Below are 15,644 nucleotides of genomic sequence, written 5' to 3' on the forward strand. Positions count from 1 at the left end.
ACACATCTATCTTTTGTGACGTGCTGCCTTCCCATTCCAATCAGAAAGCAAGAGCTTATTACCCAATTGGATGAAATCATCATAGAAACCCTACAGTACAGAAAGAGGCCATTCGGCCCATCGAGTCCGCACCGACCACAATCCCACCCAGGCCCTACCCCCACATCCCTACATATTTACCCACTAATCCCTCTAACCTCCACATCTCAGGACACTAAGGGGCAATTTTAGCATAGCCAATCAACCTAACCGCACATCTGTGGACTGTGGGAGGAAACCGGAGCACCCGGAGGAAACCCATGCAGACACGAGGAGAATGTGCAAACTCCACACAGACAGTGACCCAAGCCAGGAATCGAACCCAGGGAGCTGTGAAGCAGCAGTGCTAACCACTGTGCTACCGTGCCGCCCGTGATATTGGACTGTCATACAAACAGCCCCCACCCTCACTCTGTTTATCTGGTAAAGGGAGAGGTTGAAAAGGAAATGAAAAAAAAAACAAAGCCTTATTTAATTTTTTTTCACCAGGGTTACACCCAGCGGGTGCCTTGGAGATTGTTCATCTGTTTCCTGGAGGGTTAGCAACCCTACGCACCTTAAAGCCTTTTTCTTCGATCAATCTTTTGGTCATCCTGATCTCCTTATGCAGCTGAGGCTCCTATTTAGATTTAATGATTCCCTTGCCAATGCCTTGAGATGTTTTATTACCCCAAAGGCACTACCACGTCAATATAAGTTGTTGTTAAAGTCTTCTTACATGAGGCACCCAACACTCTATAATATCTCAAAAGTATATCACATTACATATATAGATTTACACTTTATATAACATAACACCACATATAAGCACTTCGGATTATCTTATATATAAATAAACAGTGGCATCAATGCCTTTAGGGACCTGACATTGGAAATAATATTTTCCATTTTTGTTTCTCGGTTGCTGCCCCTATTTGTGCTGTTTTTGGGCACTAATACACGACATTGCACAAGCAATCCCCTTTCAAACAAACGCAGTCAACTTTAGAGCAAAATGGATATCCCGTGCAATTAAGACAAACAGATTGAAGGACGAGAGCGGAGGAACATTGTTAAGAGAAAGCACAACACGGTCAGTAAATCTTTGCAACGAGATGGATTATCACCTGGGAACGCATTCAGTGCCACCGATAGCCCCTGCACCTCGAATCGCCAGCACCAGCAGCAGCACCTAATGAAAGAGCTAACACTCAGACCCAACCCCCTGATCAGAACCTCATCGCCTGGCTGCTGTTCAGTTTCGATTCCTCACTGTTTGCACATCAGCGCTCACGCCCCCTTTTAAAGGCTATAGGTTAATGACAGGAACTTGAAAGAAATCGAAACTGAACCGAGCGCTGTTTTCCGTGAGGTGCGGTTATAGGTGTACAGAGGGAAACTAACAGGCTGACGCTCTTATACAAAAACCAGAAAATGCTGGAAAATCTCAGCGGGTCTGACAGCAACTGTGGGGAGAACTGTGGGGAGCCAACGTTTCGAGTCTGGATGATCCCTCATCAGAGCTCTTTATAACTCCCTGAGAAAGGTGCTAAAAGGTGTTTGAGGGACTGGCACAGGCACGATGGGCTGAAGGGCCACTTTCTGTGCTGTAAAACTCTTATGATTCTTAAAAAAGAGAATTTCTGCATTTAAAAAAAACTTAGCATTAGCACCGCACAGGTACGAATTGAATTTCCATGGTAAATAAAAACAGAAACTGTTGGGTATACTTGGCAGATCTGGCAGCATCTGTGGAGAGAGAAGCAGAGTGGGTGGCACAGTGGTTAGAACTGCTGCCTCACAGCGTCAGGGACCAGGGTCCGATTGCAGTCTTGGGTGACTGTGTGGAGTTTGCATATTCTCCCCGTATCTATGTGGGTTTTCTCCCACTGTTCAAAGATGTGCAGGTTAGATGGATTGGCCATTGTGGTAATATAAACAGGGCCTAGTTTTAAGGCTGATAAAATTGGATATCCTAAATTAAAGAATTGGGCATATTAAAATCAAACACAGTCAAACCTCAGGCAGCCCAATTGTACAAATACACAAACATGTCTGGGCCTGACCCATCAACCACCCATCAAAGGTTGTTGCACTCTACTGATACTTAGCAGGAGATCATTGCACCCCATTGAAATGCACCGGCCTATTGTTAGATCGGGCCAGACTTTCTGTCACCGAAAGTTCCTGCAGTTACATGTAAGCAACAGCATTGAGATGGGACACCTGGGGGTGGACCATGTGTCCTGTCAGGCAGACATCAAGAAACTGTGAGAGAATAATGAGTGGAAGGGTCCCACATGAATGTAAACGACGTTATATACATTATGCACAATATAATCAGTGTGTGATTGACTGATGACCATATAATGACCATAGTAAGTAGGTATGACCATAGTAAGTAGGTTAAGCACTTATACTCATAAATGTAAACACAAAAGAAACAATAGTCATTGCTCAAGCACTCAGCTCACTGCAAAATATAACGGAAGAGGAAAGCCTAAATTCTTAAAATGACTTAGCTCAGCTAGTTACGCCACAATGGTTGCATGACTAAAAGCTTTTAGATAAGGATATAGGTTATAACTACAATGGTTTCATAAAGTAGGTAATGCATCAATTAGTGGCCAATCCAAAACAAGGCAGATAGCATGGGTCTAGCAATAATGGTGGCTAAAGGAAGTTGACCTCGAAACTGAGATAAGGAATATCAGGATGTATAAAAAGGTTGTAAGCGAGCAGTTTGTTGGATTCATCCGGAGGTCCCGACTTTGTTGTCTTGTACTGGAGAATAAAGCCTTACTGCCTGGAAGATCAAGACTCAGACTCTCTGTTTTGATTGGCTGAAACTTATTGCCGTCCTGGGGAACCACGGCAAAACCCACTGGGTATTGGAACGCCCTTCTGGGACCTCATTGGCCGGAAGCCAGAGAAGTTTCTGGAAAGGCAAGCAGGAAGGGGGATAAAGGAACACATTTTCAGACAGACCAGCAGTGAAGACTCGACGAGGGAAGTGGCCTCAATCATTCGGAAGACTGACCAGAGAAGGAAGAAGCTGCCATCGAGACTCATCTTCGTGACGATGGACCAGAGGCCCTCAGAGAATCAAGCCTGCAGTTTAACCAAGCCATCTTTGCAGGTAGTATACTTGAATCTGGGGTATACTCTTGTTTTATGTGGGTAATTTAAGGGTTAATAGTGTTATTATTAATAAACTTGTTGAACCTTTACTTGTGTTTGTCTTTTGTCCATCTTGCAAATAAGGACACCGGGGTAAAACCTTAGAGTAAGCAAACTGGTCGAAAGTATCTGAGAATTAACAGGTACAACACCATACTAAATTGTCCCTTGGTGTCAAAGGGTTAGGGGGATTAGCTATGCTAAATGAGCGGGTTAGGGGATAGGGCGGGGGAGTTGGGCCTGGGAGAGTCAATGCAGACTCAATGGACCAAATGGTCTCTTTCTGTACTGTAGGGATTCTCAAGTTAACATTTCAGGTCAAGGATCTTTTATTTCAGGTTTCTCACCATCTGCAGTATTTTGTTTTTGCACAGATGGGGACATGGGCCGGAATTTAACTGCCACCTCTGCCCCGCAATCAGAGTGGGCGAGGCTTGCAGAACGGAATTCTCCATTGGCCTCAGGCGGGATTTTACGAGCCTCGTCCGAGCGAGGTCACAGAATCTTGGGCATTGATTATTTCTAAACGGAATAATTATAGGGTCACGCATAGGCCATTCAGCCCCTTGAGTCTGCCCCAACATTTACTTTAAATCATAGCCGATCTGTACTTCAAACCGCATTTGCCTGCCTTGGCTTCACATCTCTTGATACCCTGAACCAACAATCCCAGCCTTTAATCCATGGCTGAATCGAATGCTATCATGTGACAAGGTTAAATAGATTTTGTCCACAACCATACAGGGACTTGAGGACAAACGCATGATCCTGGAGGGAGTTCAAGGCCACACCAGTCAGTGAGTGGTATCATTTTAAGAGGTGACATTGGATCAAACATCTGTGAGAACACTCCCAAAACAGCAGATAAAATGGAGCAAAGTGTTTAATAGGCAGCCCATTCAGTATTATCCATTTAACACCTCACTCCACAGTTAAAAGCACCCACAATGGGCAACTTATCAAATTGTCAAACTACAGAAACTCAAAAATAGGGAAGGGGGAAAGGTTCTTGGCCCCATTGGCTGGCCCCTTGCCATCGGAAAGGAGAGGACTAACACTTCTTTCAATTTTAATCCCTTCAAGGTGCAAAGTCAAAAGCTGTGCTTCCAAAAAGAGGAAGAATGAAATTCCTCCCAAACACCGGAGTCAGTTGAGCAAGCTTCCAGAATGCTAAGCCCACCATCAAATGATCGATGTGGATGGATTGTGGCAGATCACTGATCAACTACTGATCTCCGTCAGGGTGAATCCTTTTCTGTAAATTGATGGCAGAACGTGATGTGACTAAAGGGCAGCAATCATAGAATTTCCTACAGTGCAGAAAGAGTCCATTCGGCCCATTGAGTCTGCACCAACCACAATCCCACCCAGGCCCTATCCCCATAACCCGATCCCCATAGCCCTACTTATTTACCCTACTAACCCCCTGACACTAAGGGGCAATTTAGCTTGGCCAATCCACCCTAACCCTCACATCTTTAAACTGTGGGAGGAAACCAGAGCACCTGGAGGAAACCTATGCAGACATGGGGAGAATGTACAAACTCCACGCAGACAGTGACCCGAGGCTGGAATTGAACCTGTGTCCCTGGCACTGCGCGGCAGCAGTGCTAACCACTGTGCCATCCCTGCTGGATGGTGTTGAGTTTCTTGAGTAGTGTGGCTATTCTATTCATCTAATAAAGTAATGTACGTCCCATCACACTCCTGATTTAAGTTTTTTATAGGTGCTGGAGTGTGTCTTTAGGAAAGACATGAGCTACTTACCACCTCCATTGGCTTATCCTTATAAGCCTCAAGTCAATGATGCCTCTCTCCCCCATCCAGGATATTGATTCTCTAGAGCAGTGGTTCCCAAACTTTTTTCACTGGGCCGCACTTTCGGAATAAAAATTTGCACGCGCCACACCAAATTTTTTATTGATAAGAAATACATTCAAAAACCAAAAAAAACAACTCCTAGCAGTGCTTGATTCATAATATAGAACACAACTACTTTATAATATGAACATGGGACATCCAGAAAGTATAAAACAATGCTTGCTTAAACCATGTTTAAATGTTTCTTTGATTGTCCTTGAATCTTCCCGCCACACTTGCCATCCTCTCTCGCCGCACCAGTGTGGCGCGCCGTACCCTTTGGGAACCACTGCTCTAGAACCTGGTGCCGCCATTAATAGTTAGTCATAAACAGCTGGTCCTTTTCCTATGATAAATAATTATTGCCTACATTTACATGGTAGCTACATGTCATTCCAAGCCCATGACTGCACCATCATTGGAGGAGTTGCGAATGGGGCCCACTGTGGAAATGTGTAAAATTCCCCGGGTATGTCCTGTCCACAAAAATCAGGACAAAATCAATCCAGTTAATTGCCACCTACTCCCAATCATCAGTAAAGCGATGGAAGGTATTGTCAACAGTGCTATTAACAGCAACTGATAGTAACAACCTGCTCATCGATGCTCAGTTTGGATTCCATCAGGGTCACTCAGCTTTGATTTAAACATGGACAAAAGAGCTGAACTCCAGAAGAGAGGTAAGATAGACTACCATTGACATCAAGGCAACATTTGACCAAGTGTAGCATTAGGAAGCTCTAGCGGAACTGGAGGCAATGGGAATCAGGGAGAAAGTACCCCACTGATCAGAGTCCTACCCAGCACTGCTAGAAGCCAATCATCTCAGCCCCAAGACATCACTGCAGGAGTTCCTCAGGATAGTGTGACATCCAATCATCTTCAGCTGTTTCACCAATGATCTTCCCTCTATCAGAAGGTCAGAAACAGGGTTCTGATGAAGGGTCATCCAGATGCGAAACGTTGGCTCTATTTTCTCTCCACAGATGCTGTCAAACCTGCTGAGATTTTCCAGCATTTTCTGTTTTTGTTCCAGATTCCAGCATCCACAGTAATTTGCTTTTATATTATCAGAAGTTATCATAGAATCACTACAGTGCAGAAGGAGGCCACTCGCTGACAGAATATCTTACTCAAGCCCTCTTCCCCCATCCTACCACACATTTACCAAGACTAATCCCCCTAACCTACACATTTGCAACACTAAGTAGAAACTTAGCACGGCCAATCCACCTAACCTGCACATCTTTGGACAGCGGGAGGAAACCGGAGCACCCGGAGTAAACCCACGCAGACACAGACAGAACATGCAAACTCCACACAGACAGTGACCCAAGGCTGGAATTGAACCCGGGTCACTGGTGCTGAGAGGCAGCAGTGCTAACCACTGCACCACCGTGCCACCCCCAATATACATTTTAAACTATTGCTTTGGTGTCTACCTTTCGTTGCAAAGAATAGACAGCCAGCCCAGAAGGTTGGGTCGCCCTGGGGTGGCGCTATAACATGAGCCCTGCACAAGAACACACCGTGCTCGCAAGTTATCTCCATGCTACACAGCTAGTCTGGTTTAAGTTGCTGACTTATCATATTGCCACCCTTGCATCATCATTCTCTTAAGTTTTGATAATACTGGATCTCTTCCGAGTCAAGTTTTTATGTGGTGTGCTGAGACTGGCAAAGTCTCTATCCAGTGCAGTGCCAACATTGTTTCTTGTGGTGCCAGTGGTGAAGGTACTGTCTGTGGCAGAGGTAAGCGGTCAAGTGCATCTACATTCGATATTTGCATCCCTGGACAATGGGGGAATGAGTACCTGAGCGCAGCTAGCAGCAGAGTCCATCTCTGTACCCTCACAAATGCAATTGCACACAGCTACTCATTCCCCCATTGTTTAGTGATGCAAATATGGAATGCGTATGCACTCAGCCGCTTACCTCTGCCACAGACAATGCCTTCACCATTGGTACCACAAGAAACTTTATCCTCCAAAGAATGTAAGCCTTTGGCGTCTACTCTGTAACTTCATCCACCCTGGAAAATGCATTTCTCACATTTTACTTTAAATCATCTCAAAACTTCCACAAAGTTTGACCAGAGTTCCTCAGGTAAGAATCCTGTAATCAGGATACACCACTGCATTAGGAATGCCCTGTAATAATGTTCTTGAGGCAAATGCAATTGGTCTTTCTACTCCATCTGATATCCTATTGTACAAGACTGCTCCAATTCCACATGGTGATGCTTCGTAGGTTAATACCAATGGTTTGGTAGGATCAAAGTGTAAAATCATCGTATGTTGGAATATGGCACAAGTCAACGAGATGCCAAAACGTAAACATGTGAACTGGTATGGTCCCTTGTGGGTTTTATAGTAACCCTCATCCAACCTAAACTGCTTCTAACTTGGTGTACTTCAGGCCCCCTGCTGATTTGGTATAGAGGTCTTTAGCTCTAGGAATAGGGTATCTGTCTATCTGAGCTCCTCAATTAACAGTCAGTTGATAATCCCCACAGATTCTTACCGTCCAATCCGGTTTGAGAATAGAGACTGTGTGTAGACCAATCAGAGAACTGTACATGTTTCATGATATCTAAATCTTCCAATCTCCCAAGTTTTGCTTCAACCTTATGATGTAATGCATAAGGCACTGGGCATGCCCAAAGAAATGTTGGCATTGACTTGGAATTCAAATAAATTTTGCCTACAGCCCTTTTTATTTGTCCTAGTTCCTTTTGAAAAGCCTCAAAGTATTTGCACAGTAATTCTTGAAAACCTCCGTCATATAGGTTTAATATTTCCAACCAATCTAATTCTATCTGCTTAAGCCAATCTTGACCCATGAGGCAAGATCTGTGACCCTCAATTACTAGAACAGGTAGTCGAGCGGGTTGGTTTCTGTAGGATACAATAACTGTTATTGACCCTACTGTCTTCAATGTCTCCTGTATAAGTAGACAATATGGTTTCTGACTCAATCAATCACAATGATTTCTGAAGGTAAGAAAATGCCTGCTGCTCATGTTTGTGACTGTGACTCATCTGTCAACTGCCATTTTAAAAGATCTGCCGTTTACCATCAAGGCTATCTCTACAGGTTATCCCCGGACAGAGTAACCCCCAGACAGAGTAACCCCCAGTTAGTTGGGGGACTAACCTGGGAGGTGAAAAATCCGGAAGGCGAAAATCCGAAAGGTGAAGCCCTGGGAGGTTGCCGATAACTCACAATGGTTCATTTTGTGTTCATGTCACACTATCTGTAACCCCCACAGAGTTTCACTGGCTGTCTTGTCTGGAGACAATACACATCTTTTTAGCCTGTCTTGATGCTCTCTCCACTCATGTTGTTTTGTTTCTTAAAGACTTGATTAGTTGTAAGTATTCGCATTCCAACCATTATTCATGTAAATTGAGTTTGTGTCTTTATATGCTCTGTTTGTGAACCGAATTCCCACTCACCTGAAGAAGGGGCTTAGAGCTCCGAAAGCTTGTGTGGCTTTTGCTACCAAATAAACCTGTTGGACTTTAACCTGGTGTTGTTAAACTTCTTACTCATTTCATTGTAACAGAGATGTTTGTTATTGTATTAAGAAGACTATAATACTTGTTGTATTGTGTTTATATTAGTTTGTTGACTTATTATTTCATGGTCTAACCCCGGAAGGTGCAGCCTCGGAAAGTGCAGTCCCGAGAGCAGAACCTTAGGAGGTGAAATCCTCGGAAGAGGAAAATTTGGAGGGCAAAGCCCTGGAAAGTTGAGGGTAATTTACAATGAATCCCATTCTTATTGAAGGGGAGTTGTTTGTTATTGGTTAAATGACGGCGTGTCAGTACTGTGTTTATACTATGACTTGCTGGTTTACAGTCGTTGTGAATTGTTTGCAACTTTGGAAGGCCGGTTGTGGATAATTCACAGTGCATACTAGCTGTTTGTTATTGTGCTATGTTGGTTTGTGCTGTTGTGTTAAAAATGACATGTTATTGTGTTATATAGGATGCTATTTTTATAAGTTATGAGAGATTGTATTCTGCTTTGTAATTTGAAAGTGTAATGTATTTTGTACTTGTGCATTGTTTAAATAAAAAGAGTGGCTATCTCGAATGGGGCCACTTTATTGAATTGAACCTGGTTTAAGGTATATGAGTCGAGTCCCTCGTTGGGTTTCTCATCCAGTTTTGTAAACTGAATTGAACTAACCACTGTTAATTTATTTCTGCATGTTCTGTCCGGACTACTTCACATGCTTGTAAATGACCCGTCCTCTTACATCGGTAACATATAGAATTTCTGCACCGGCAAGGTTCTTGGGCGTGCTCTCCCCCACCTTTCTCGGACTCTGCTGCACCCTCACTCAGACTGTTCCTCGCGCCAGCTGTTTCCTGCCACAAATGATTCACCTTGTTCAGCACACCTTGCAATTCGTTTACGCTCTGCATTCAGTCACCTGGACCATCTCCACAGCTTTTTCTAAAGAGATTTTGGTCTCAGCCAGTAACTTCTGTCTGGTGAGGCTGTTTATTCCACAGGCCAAGCAGTCTCTTAACAGAAGAAAGGAAGTGGTTGTAGAGGGTTGTTTTTCAAACTGGAGGCCTGTGACCAGCGGCGTGCCTCAGGGATCAGTGCTGGGTCCACTGTTAGTTGTCATTTATATTAATGACTTGGATGAGAATTTAGGAGACATCGTTAGTAAATTTGCAGATGACACCAAGATGAGTGTCTGGAACAAGCTGCCAGAGGTAGTAGTAGAGGCGGGTACAATTTTGTCTTTTAAAAAGCATTTAGATAGCAAGATTGGTATAGAAGGATATGGGCCAAACGTGGGCAATTGGGACTCGCTTAATGGTTAAAAACTGGGCAGCATGGACAAGTTGAGCCTCTATCTCCCCAAAAGCTGGGCTGAACTCCCTCAATCTGGCCACAGAACTGGACATGATCTCCCAGGCTCCTGGACTGCAGAATGAAATTTATAACTCAACGGGAGGATTGAAGGTCAGGGGTTAAAATAATTTTTGACCAAGTTGACTATCTGGTCCAAAGACTAGGGGTGAGATTTTCCGGCCGTGCTCAACCCAAGACCAGAAAATCCCACCTGCAGTCAGTGGAGCTTCGCATGGTCAGTATTCTGCCCGCTGTGATTTCTGCGCCAGGTGGGACAGGAAAATTCCACCCTTTGTGGCTGGAGCATCAGACAATATTAAACTCCTCACTCGGCTGTAAGTTTGTGGGTCACAGACTGAGAGTGGTATCACCTTTCATTTTTCCTTTGCTACAAAGAAATAACCTTCTGATATCTTGCCCCCAGTGTTTCACTTCTGGTCAAATTTTTTTTTTAATATCCTTTTCCAATTCAATCAAATCAAATCCAATTCAGAGTCTCAACAAGTTGAGACATTTCAGATCCAGGCTGACAAGACAGGGCGAGCGACCAAACCACCCTGTCCTGGGCCTGATCTACATGAGTCAAGCTGATTGGAGAAGGGGGAGGATCCTCCTCCAAGACTTGAGCTCATTTGCATCTTAGCCAAAAGGCCGAGATGCCGCTTTTAAAAATTGCTTCATATGAAACATATGAAGCCTCAGCATAACCTAATGACCTCAACCAAGTGCAGATCCGATACTACACTTGATCTTAGCCAAAAGGCCGTCACTTCTGGTCAAATGGTTCACTCGTTGCAATTAAAGGCATTTTTATGTGGCGTTTGTACCTTGCTTCTTCATAGTGTCGACCCTCACTCTCCTTCCCCTCTAGCTGCACACTGCAATCTCCCGACAACTAACAAAGGTTTTTCCTCGTCGCCAGTGTAATAGCTTCACAGGCGACTCTTCATAGCTTCAAGCTATGAAAGGTTTATCATCAATACACAGTCTACTCTCTTCTCCCTGGCTCCAACTAAGGTGGGCACACCCTTGCACCTAATTGGCTTGGCTTCCCACATTCCCCATAGGATCCATCCCGCTCATGTGGCCCTCAGGGATCGTCCCTTAAAGGGGTCACGCTACCACATGTAGTTATTCAGACCAGATGACAAAGAGATGCTGTGCAGTAACAATAAGATGGCAAAGGCCTATTGAGCACAGATCGTATCTGGGTAATTACTCTACCGTGGATGAATTCAAGCTTGTTTCTCAATCAGAAGATGGAGGATACGTTAGGAGGCAGACAGTCGAACCTTGTTTCTATTATTCATGCAGAGACTGACAATGAAATAAGGCTTCGAGGAATGTCAGCTGAGTTGACAGCTCCTTGAAGAGGACACCAGAGGCAGGAATATCTGGTTCTGCTGCTTCTCGGCCTTTTGGCTAAGATCAAGTGTAGTATGGTCGGCAGCCCATGGTCGGCCGCACTTGGTCGAGGTCATTAGGTTACGCTGAGGCTTCATATGTTTCATATGAAGCAATTTTTTAAAGCGGCATCTCGGCCTTTTGGCTAAGATGCAAATGAGCTCAAGTCTTGGAGGAGGAACCTCCCCCTTCTCCAATCAGCTTGGCTCATGTAGATCAGGCCCAGGACAGGGTGGTTTGGTCGCTTGCCCTGTCTTGTCAGCCTGGATCGGAAATGTCTCAACTTGTTGAGACTCTGAATTGGATTTGATTTGATTGAATTGGAAAAGTATTAAAAAAAAGAGATTTGGCTGAGCGCCAAATTCTCTGCACTTGCCTAGAGCAGGGGCAGGGCATGAATGGCTGGTAAGAGCGTGCCCCAGGTATAGCATACGGCAACCGATGTTCATGCCACATCTAACCAGAGGCTCAATTGTAGTGCTACTTGGAAAGTTGCAATTGTCTTAATATTAGGTGTGCCTTTGAAAGTGCCGTATCTCATATCTTGCCCACCCTCCGACACCTGTTCGGGTACATTGAGGGAGAATTTAGCATGGCCAATGCACCCAAGCAGTACGTCTTTTAGACCGAGAGGAAACCGGAGCACCGGAAGGAAATCCACGCAGACACAAGGAGAATGTGCAGAGTCTGCACAGACAGTGACTCAAACTGGGGATTAAACACGAGTCCAAGTGCTGTGAGGCAGCAGTGCTAACCACAAGGTGAAGAGAACCATTTCCTGGCATCTTAATCTGCAAATAAACACTGGCCAAAGTGGTGACAAATTAAGCCTATTGCACAGGCTGCCAGCGCTCAGTTCGTATAGTTGGACGGTTAATCTGACGCTGTCACTTTGTTGCCTGGTGCATTAGGTTAAAAATCATCCACAAATATTCCAAAATAAATTGCAAGAGAGAATTGTAAATAAGAGATTACTTACATGATCAAGCAAAAAGCTCAAATTTTTCTTCTTACCTAAACAGGGTTAACTTCAGTAGTCATCACAAAGAAGTAACTCCCTTGTCTAAATAAGAACCTTCTGTGTTTGCGGGTCTTCATCACAGAAAATAACTCCGCAAGAGTTAAGAATGATAGTGATGCAATTAATTTATTTTTCTCCCGTAATGCATCATAGAGCCACTAGGTGGCAACTGATACTGACTGTGTGTCATAATGGTTTTGCATTAAGTTTAAAGTTTATTTATTCATGTCAAGTAGGCTTACGTTAACACTGCAATGAAGTTACTGTGAAAATCCCCTAGTTGCCACATTCCGGTGCCTGTTCGGGTACACTGAGGGAGAATTTAGCATGGCCAATGCATCTAACCAGCACGTCTTTTGGACTGAAAGGAAACCGGAGCACCCGGAGGAAACCCACACAGACACGGGGAGAACGTGCAGACTCCACACAGACAGTGACCCAAGCTGGGAATTGAACTCAGGTCCCTGGCGCCGTGAGGCAGCAGCGCTAACCACTGTGCCACCATGATGACAAGTAATTGGGGAATGATTTATTTAGCCAGAGATTGGCTAAACGTGAAACATGGAATGGTTGGGGCAAATTATCAAAATACACAAGTGGAAGCTAGAGGATATGATGTTAGCTTGAGATGAGTTAAGGTAGGAGCTGAAACACTGGGATGATTGATTGAGGAATATAGCCTGTATTGGTGCTGTAAATTGTACATAAATCTATGTAACATTATTCAATACAGCTATTGGAATATCATTGCCTATGGTCTTTTGAAACTCCAATCGGTGAAAATAAAGCCTAAAATGGAAGGCAACTTTAAAAGGTTGAACTCAAGTAAGGTCAAAGCCCTGGGAAAGGGAAGTTATGGAAAGAATGTTCACCCAGGGGAGGACCACAATCCGGGTAGGACCCAGTACTGGAACATGTCAAAAAATTCATTAGAGGTGGAGCTAATGAGTTTACGTCCCATCCCTACCCCAATCCATGAATATAGTTTTAGACCTTGTCTGGGGGCATTCCGGGACTTCCATGGGAATCCGGCCCAGCCAAAGGCCCAGTCGAAGTTACAAAGGCTGAGAACTGTTCAGTTCTAAAGGGGCCTTATCTTCCAAATGGCACAAATAGTTCACTAGAATTGGGGCATCAATCCCAACAAGGATCTATTTTGTTAAAGTTGAGACCTGCATTTCCTTTCGGAGAAAGAATATAACATTGTGCATGTGCTATCTGGCCCTTCTCAGGCCTCTCCTGCCACATTTGGAGTTCTATGGTCCCACCCCTAATTTTCTGTCAATAGACATGGCCTTTCCTGCATCCAATAATCATTTCAGAGGGGAATCTACTTCATTAAGGTAGACTTGTGAAAACCTCTCCTAATTATTCAGCCGAATTTAGAAAGTCTCTCCTAATTATTCAGTAATTTAACTCCTAATTAAATTTAGGAGTTAAATTACTGGAGAAATTGTTTATGGATGGGCTATTTCCAAAGTGTGAGGTGTTCTGGGTTGTAGGCCAAGTCAACATTGGCTCGAGTACGACAAGGAGAAGCGGCAATGAGGAGCTTGAAAGTTTCCCCCATCTCTGTGCTGCTGTGCATTTCTTCCGGAACCCTCTGATCCCAGCTATCAGAGAAATGTGCAGTGTCCCTCGGGCAACTCCATCAGAGTGGAGTAAAGTCACAGAAGACAGGACACACCTTCCTTTTTAACGACACAAGCCATATCCTGTGTTTGAATGAGAGTGAACAGGTGAGGTGGGTAGGGTTGATGAGGTGGGTGGGTAGATGTGAGGTGGGTAGATGTGAGGTGGGTAGATGTGAGGTGGGTGAGATAGGTAGTCGACTGGGGATGGGGAGGAGGTGGGGAGGAGGAGGGGGTGGGGAGGAGTCAGGTGGTTGGGGTAGTTGGATGTTCAGGGGGTCTTGGGGTATTTGGGGGTACTCCAGTTAGGTTAAGTCAAGTCATGGGGTAGTTAGATTGGGTCAGACCTTAGTTGGATCAGGTCAGGGGCAGTTGGGAGTATTTGGATCGGGTCAGGCGATTGTTATATCAGGTCAGTGGGTAGTTGGGTTGGAGGGTAGTTGGGTGGTTTGTAGAGGTAGGGGTTCTATTGTGGACTTACCCAGGTGTTAGATGAGGTTTCATTTGTCTAATATTTCCTAGGTAACTATTCAGTTAAGTACCACAGAACTGTTTGAAGCCTCCAACTCTAGTATAGTGTTAGAGGAATGTGTGGAAGGGTCTTGGGCAGGACAGGGGGAGGGGTTGCCCATTGGAAGTTTAAAATTTCCACATGTTTTATAATCATTGGGCCAAATCGTTCAGTTTGCAAGTCATTGGGGAGACTAGACATACGACTGAAGATGCACATCAGGACTTCCACAGGATCACGATGCACGAGTTCAGTCATATATCTGTTCTCCGAGAATCCAGAGACCAGAAGGTTTGGCCCACAGATGACAAACATGTCTTTAGGTAGCCTCAAGAGGGAACTGTTGTATGACCACTGTTCCTCGTGCTTCTTATCTGCGGTGACAATTCATTCTACTATCTTAATTTGTCAACCTGTGGACATGGATTACTCCATTTCATTTCCAAATAAAACAACTACTTCGATAAACAAAAGAAATTCAATGTTCTGCATCTGCGTTACTTGCCACTTTTCTTTCAAACACAATGTGGTTAGCCATCCTTCAGATTGAACAAGGTGAAATAACTAATGAGGCAAGAAAACTGATTACTGTTTGCCACCCAAGATCAGCTGTTTCTAATAAAGCACAGTAATAGCTGAGACTTTGACTCAGTGGTGATGTTTGTCTCCGATTCAGTAGCTTGGGAGGTTTATATGCCACGTCAGGACTTGGAACACACGATCTAGGCTGATGCTCCAGTGCCACACGGAGGGAAATGCTACACTGTCAGAGGTGTCATCTTTCAGGCGAGACCTTAAACAGTGTTCGCGTAGATGTAAAAGCATGATTTGAAGAACAGCAGGAGATCTCCTGGCACCTTGCCAATATTAATCTGAAACAACTGAATCAAGAGAAGGTTAACTGGTCACCCATGTTTCTGGCATCTTTCTCGGTGGAATTTAGCTTTTGTGTTTCACTACAGCAAAAGTGGATATGAAGCACTTTGAGGCATCGTGAAGATGTGGAAAACGTGATTTAAAAACAAGTTTGATAGAATTCAATTTTGAACCAATTTTCATCTTCATAAAGACTCCAGAAGGAAGAGGCATTAATACAAACAGATCAAGTACAAATTCGGCACAGTGGATAGCACTACTGCCT

The 15,644-nt window shown here is 44.3% G+C and overlaps 2 protein-coding genes across 2 annotated transcripts in view; both read right to left on the minus strand.

The window, feature by feature from the left end:
• The window catches only part of LOC144511940 (NFX1-type zinc finger-containing protein 1-like), a 73,776-nt gene extending 72,515 nt beyond the window's left edge, over window positions 1-1,261 (minus strand). The window contains exon 1 of the mRNA XM_078242428.1: window positions 1,146-1,261. The gene's annotated coding sequence lies outside the window, so the exon portion shown is untranslated. The remainder of the gene's footprint in view (window positions 1-1,145) is intronic.
• An 8,220-nt stretch (window positions 1,262-9,481) lies between these two features.
• Window positions 9,482-15,644, minus strand: part of LOC144481197 (small nuclear ribonucleoprotein-associated protein B'-like) — a 31,294-nt gene continuing 25,131 nt past the window's right edge. The window contains exons 7-8 of the mRNA XM_078200730.1: window positions 14,707-14,877; window positions 9,482-9,594 (exon numbers count right to left, since the gene is read on the minus strand). Of these exons, the coding sequence (XP_078056856.1) occupies window positions 9,482-9,594; window positions 14,707-14,877 (284 nt within the window). The remainder of the gene's footprint in view (window positions 9,595-14,706; window positions 14,878-15,644) is intronic.

Source organism: Mustelus asterias, chromosome 2, assembly GCF_964213995.1.
Source record: "Mustelus asterias chromosome 2, sMusAst1.hap1.1, whole genome shotgun sequence".
Classification (NCBI taxonomy): domain Eukaryota; kingdom Metazoa; phylum Chordata; class Chondrichthyes; order Carcharhiniformes; family Triakidae; genus Mustelus; species Mustelus asterias.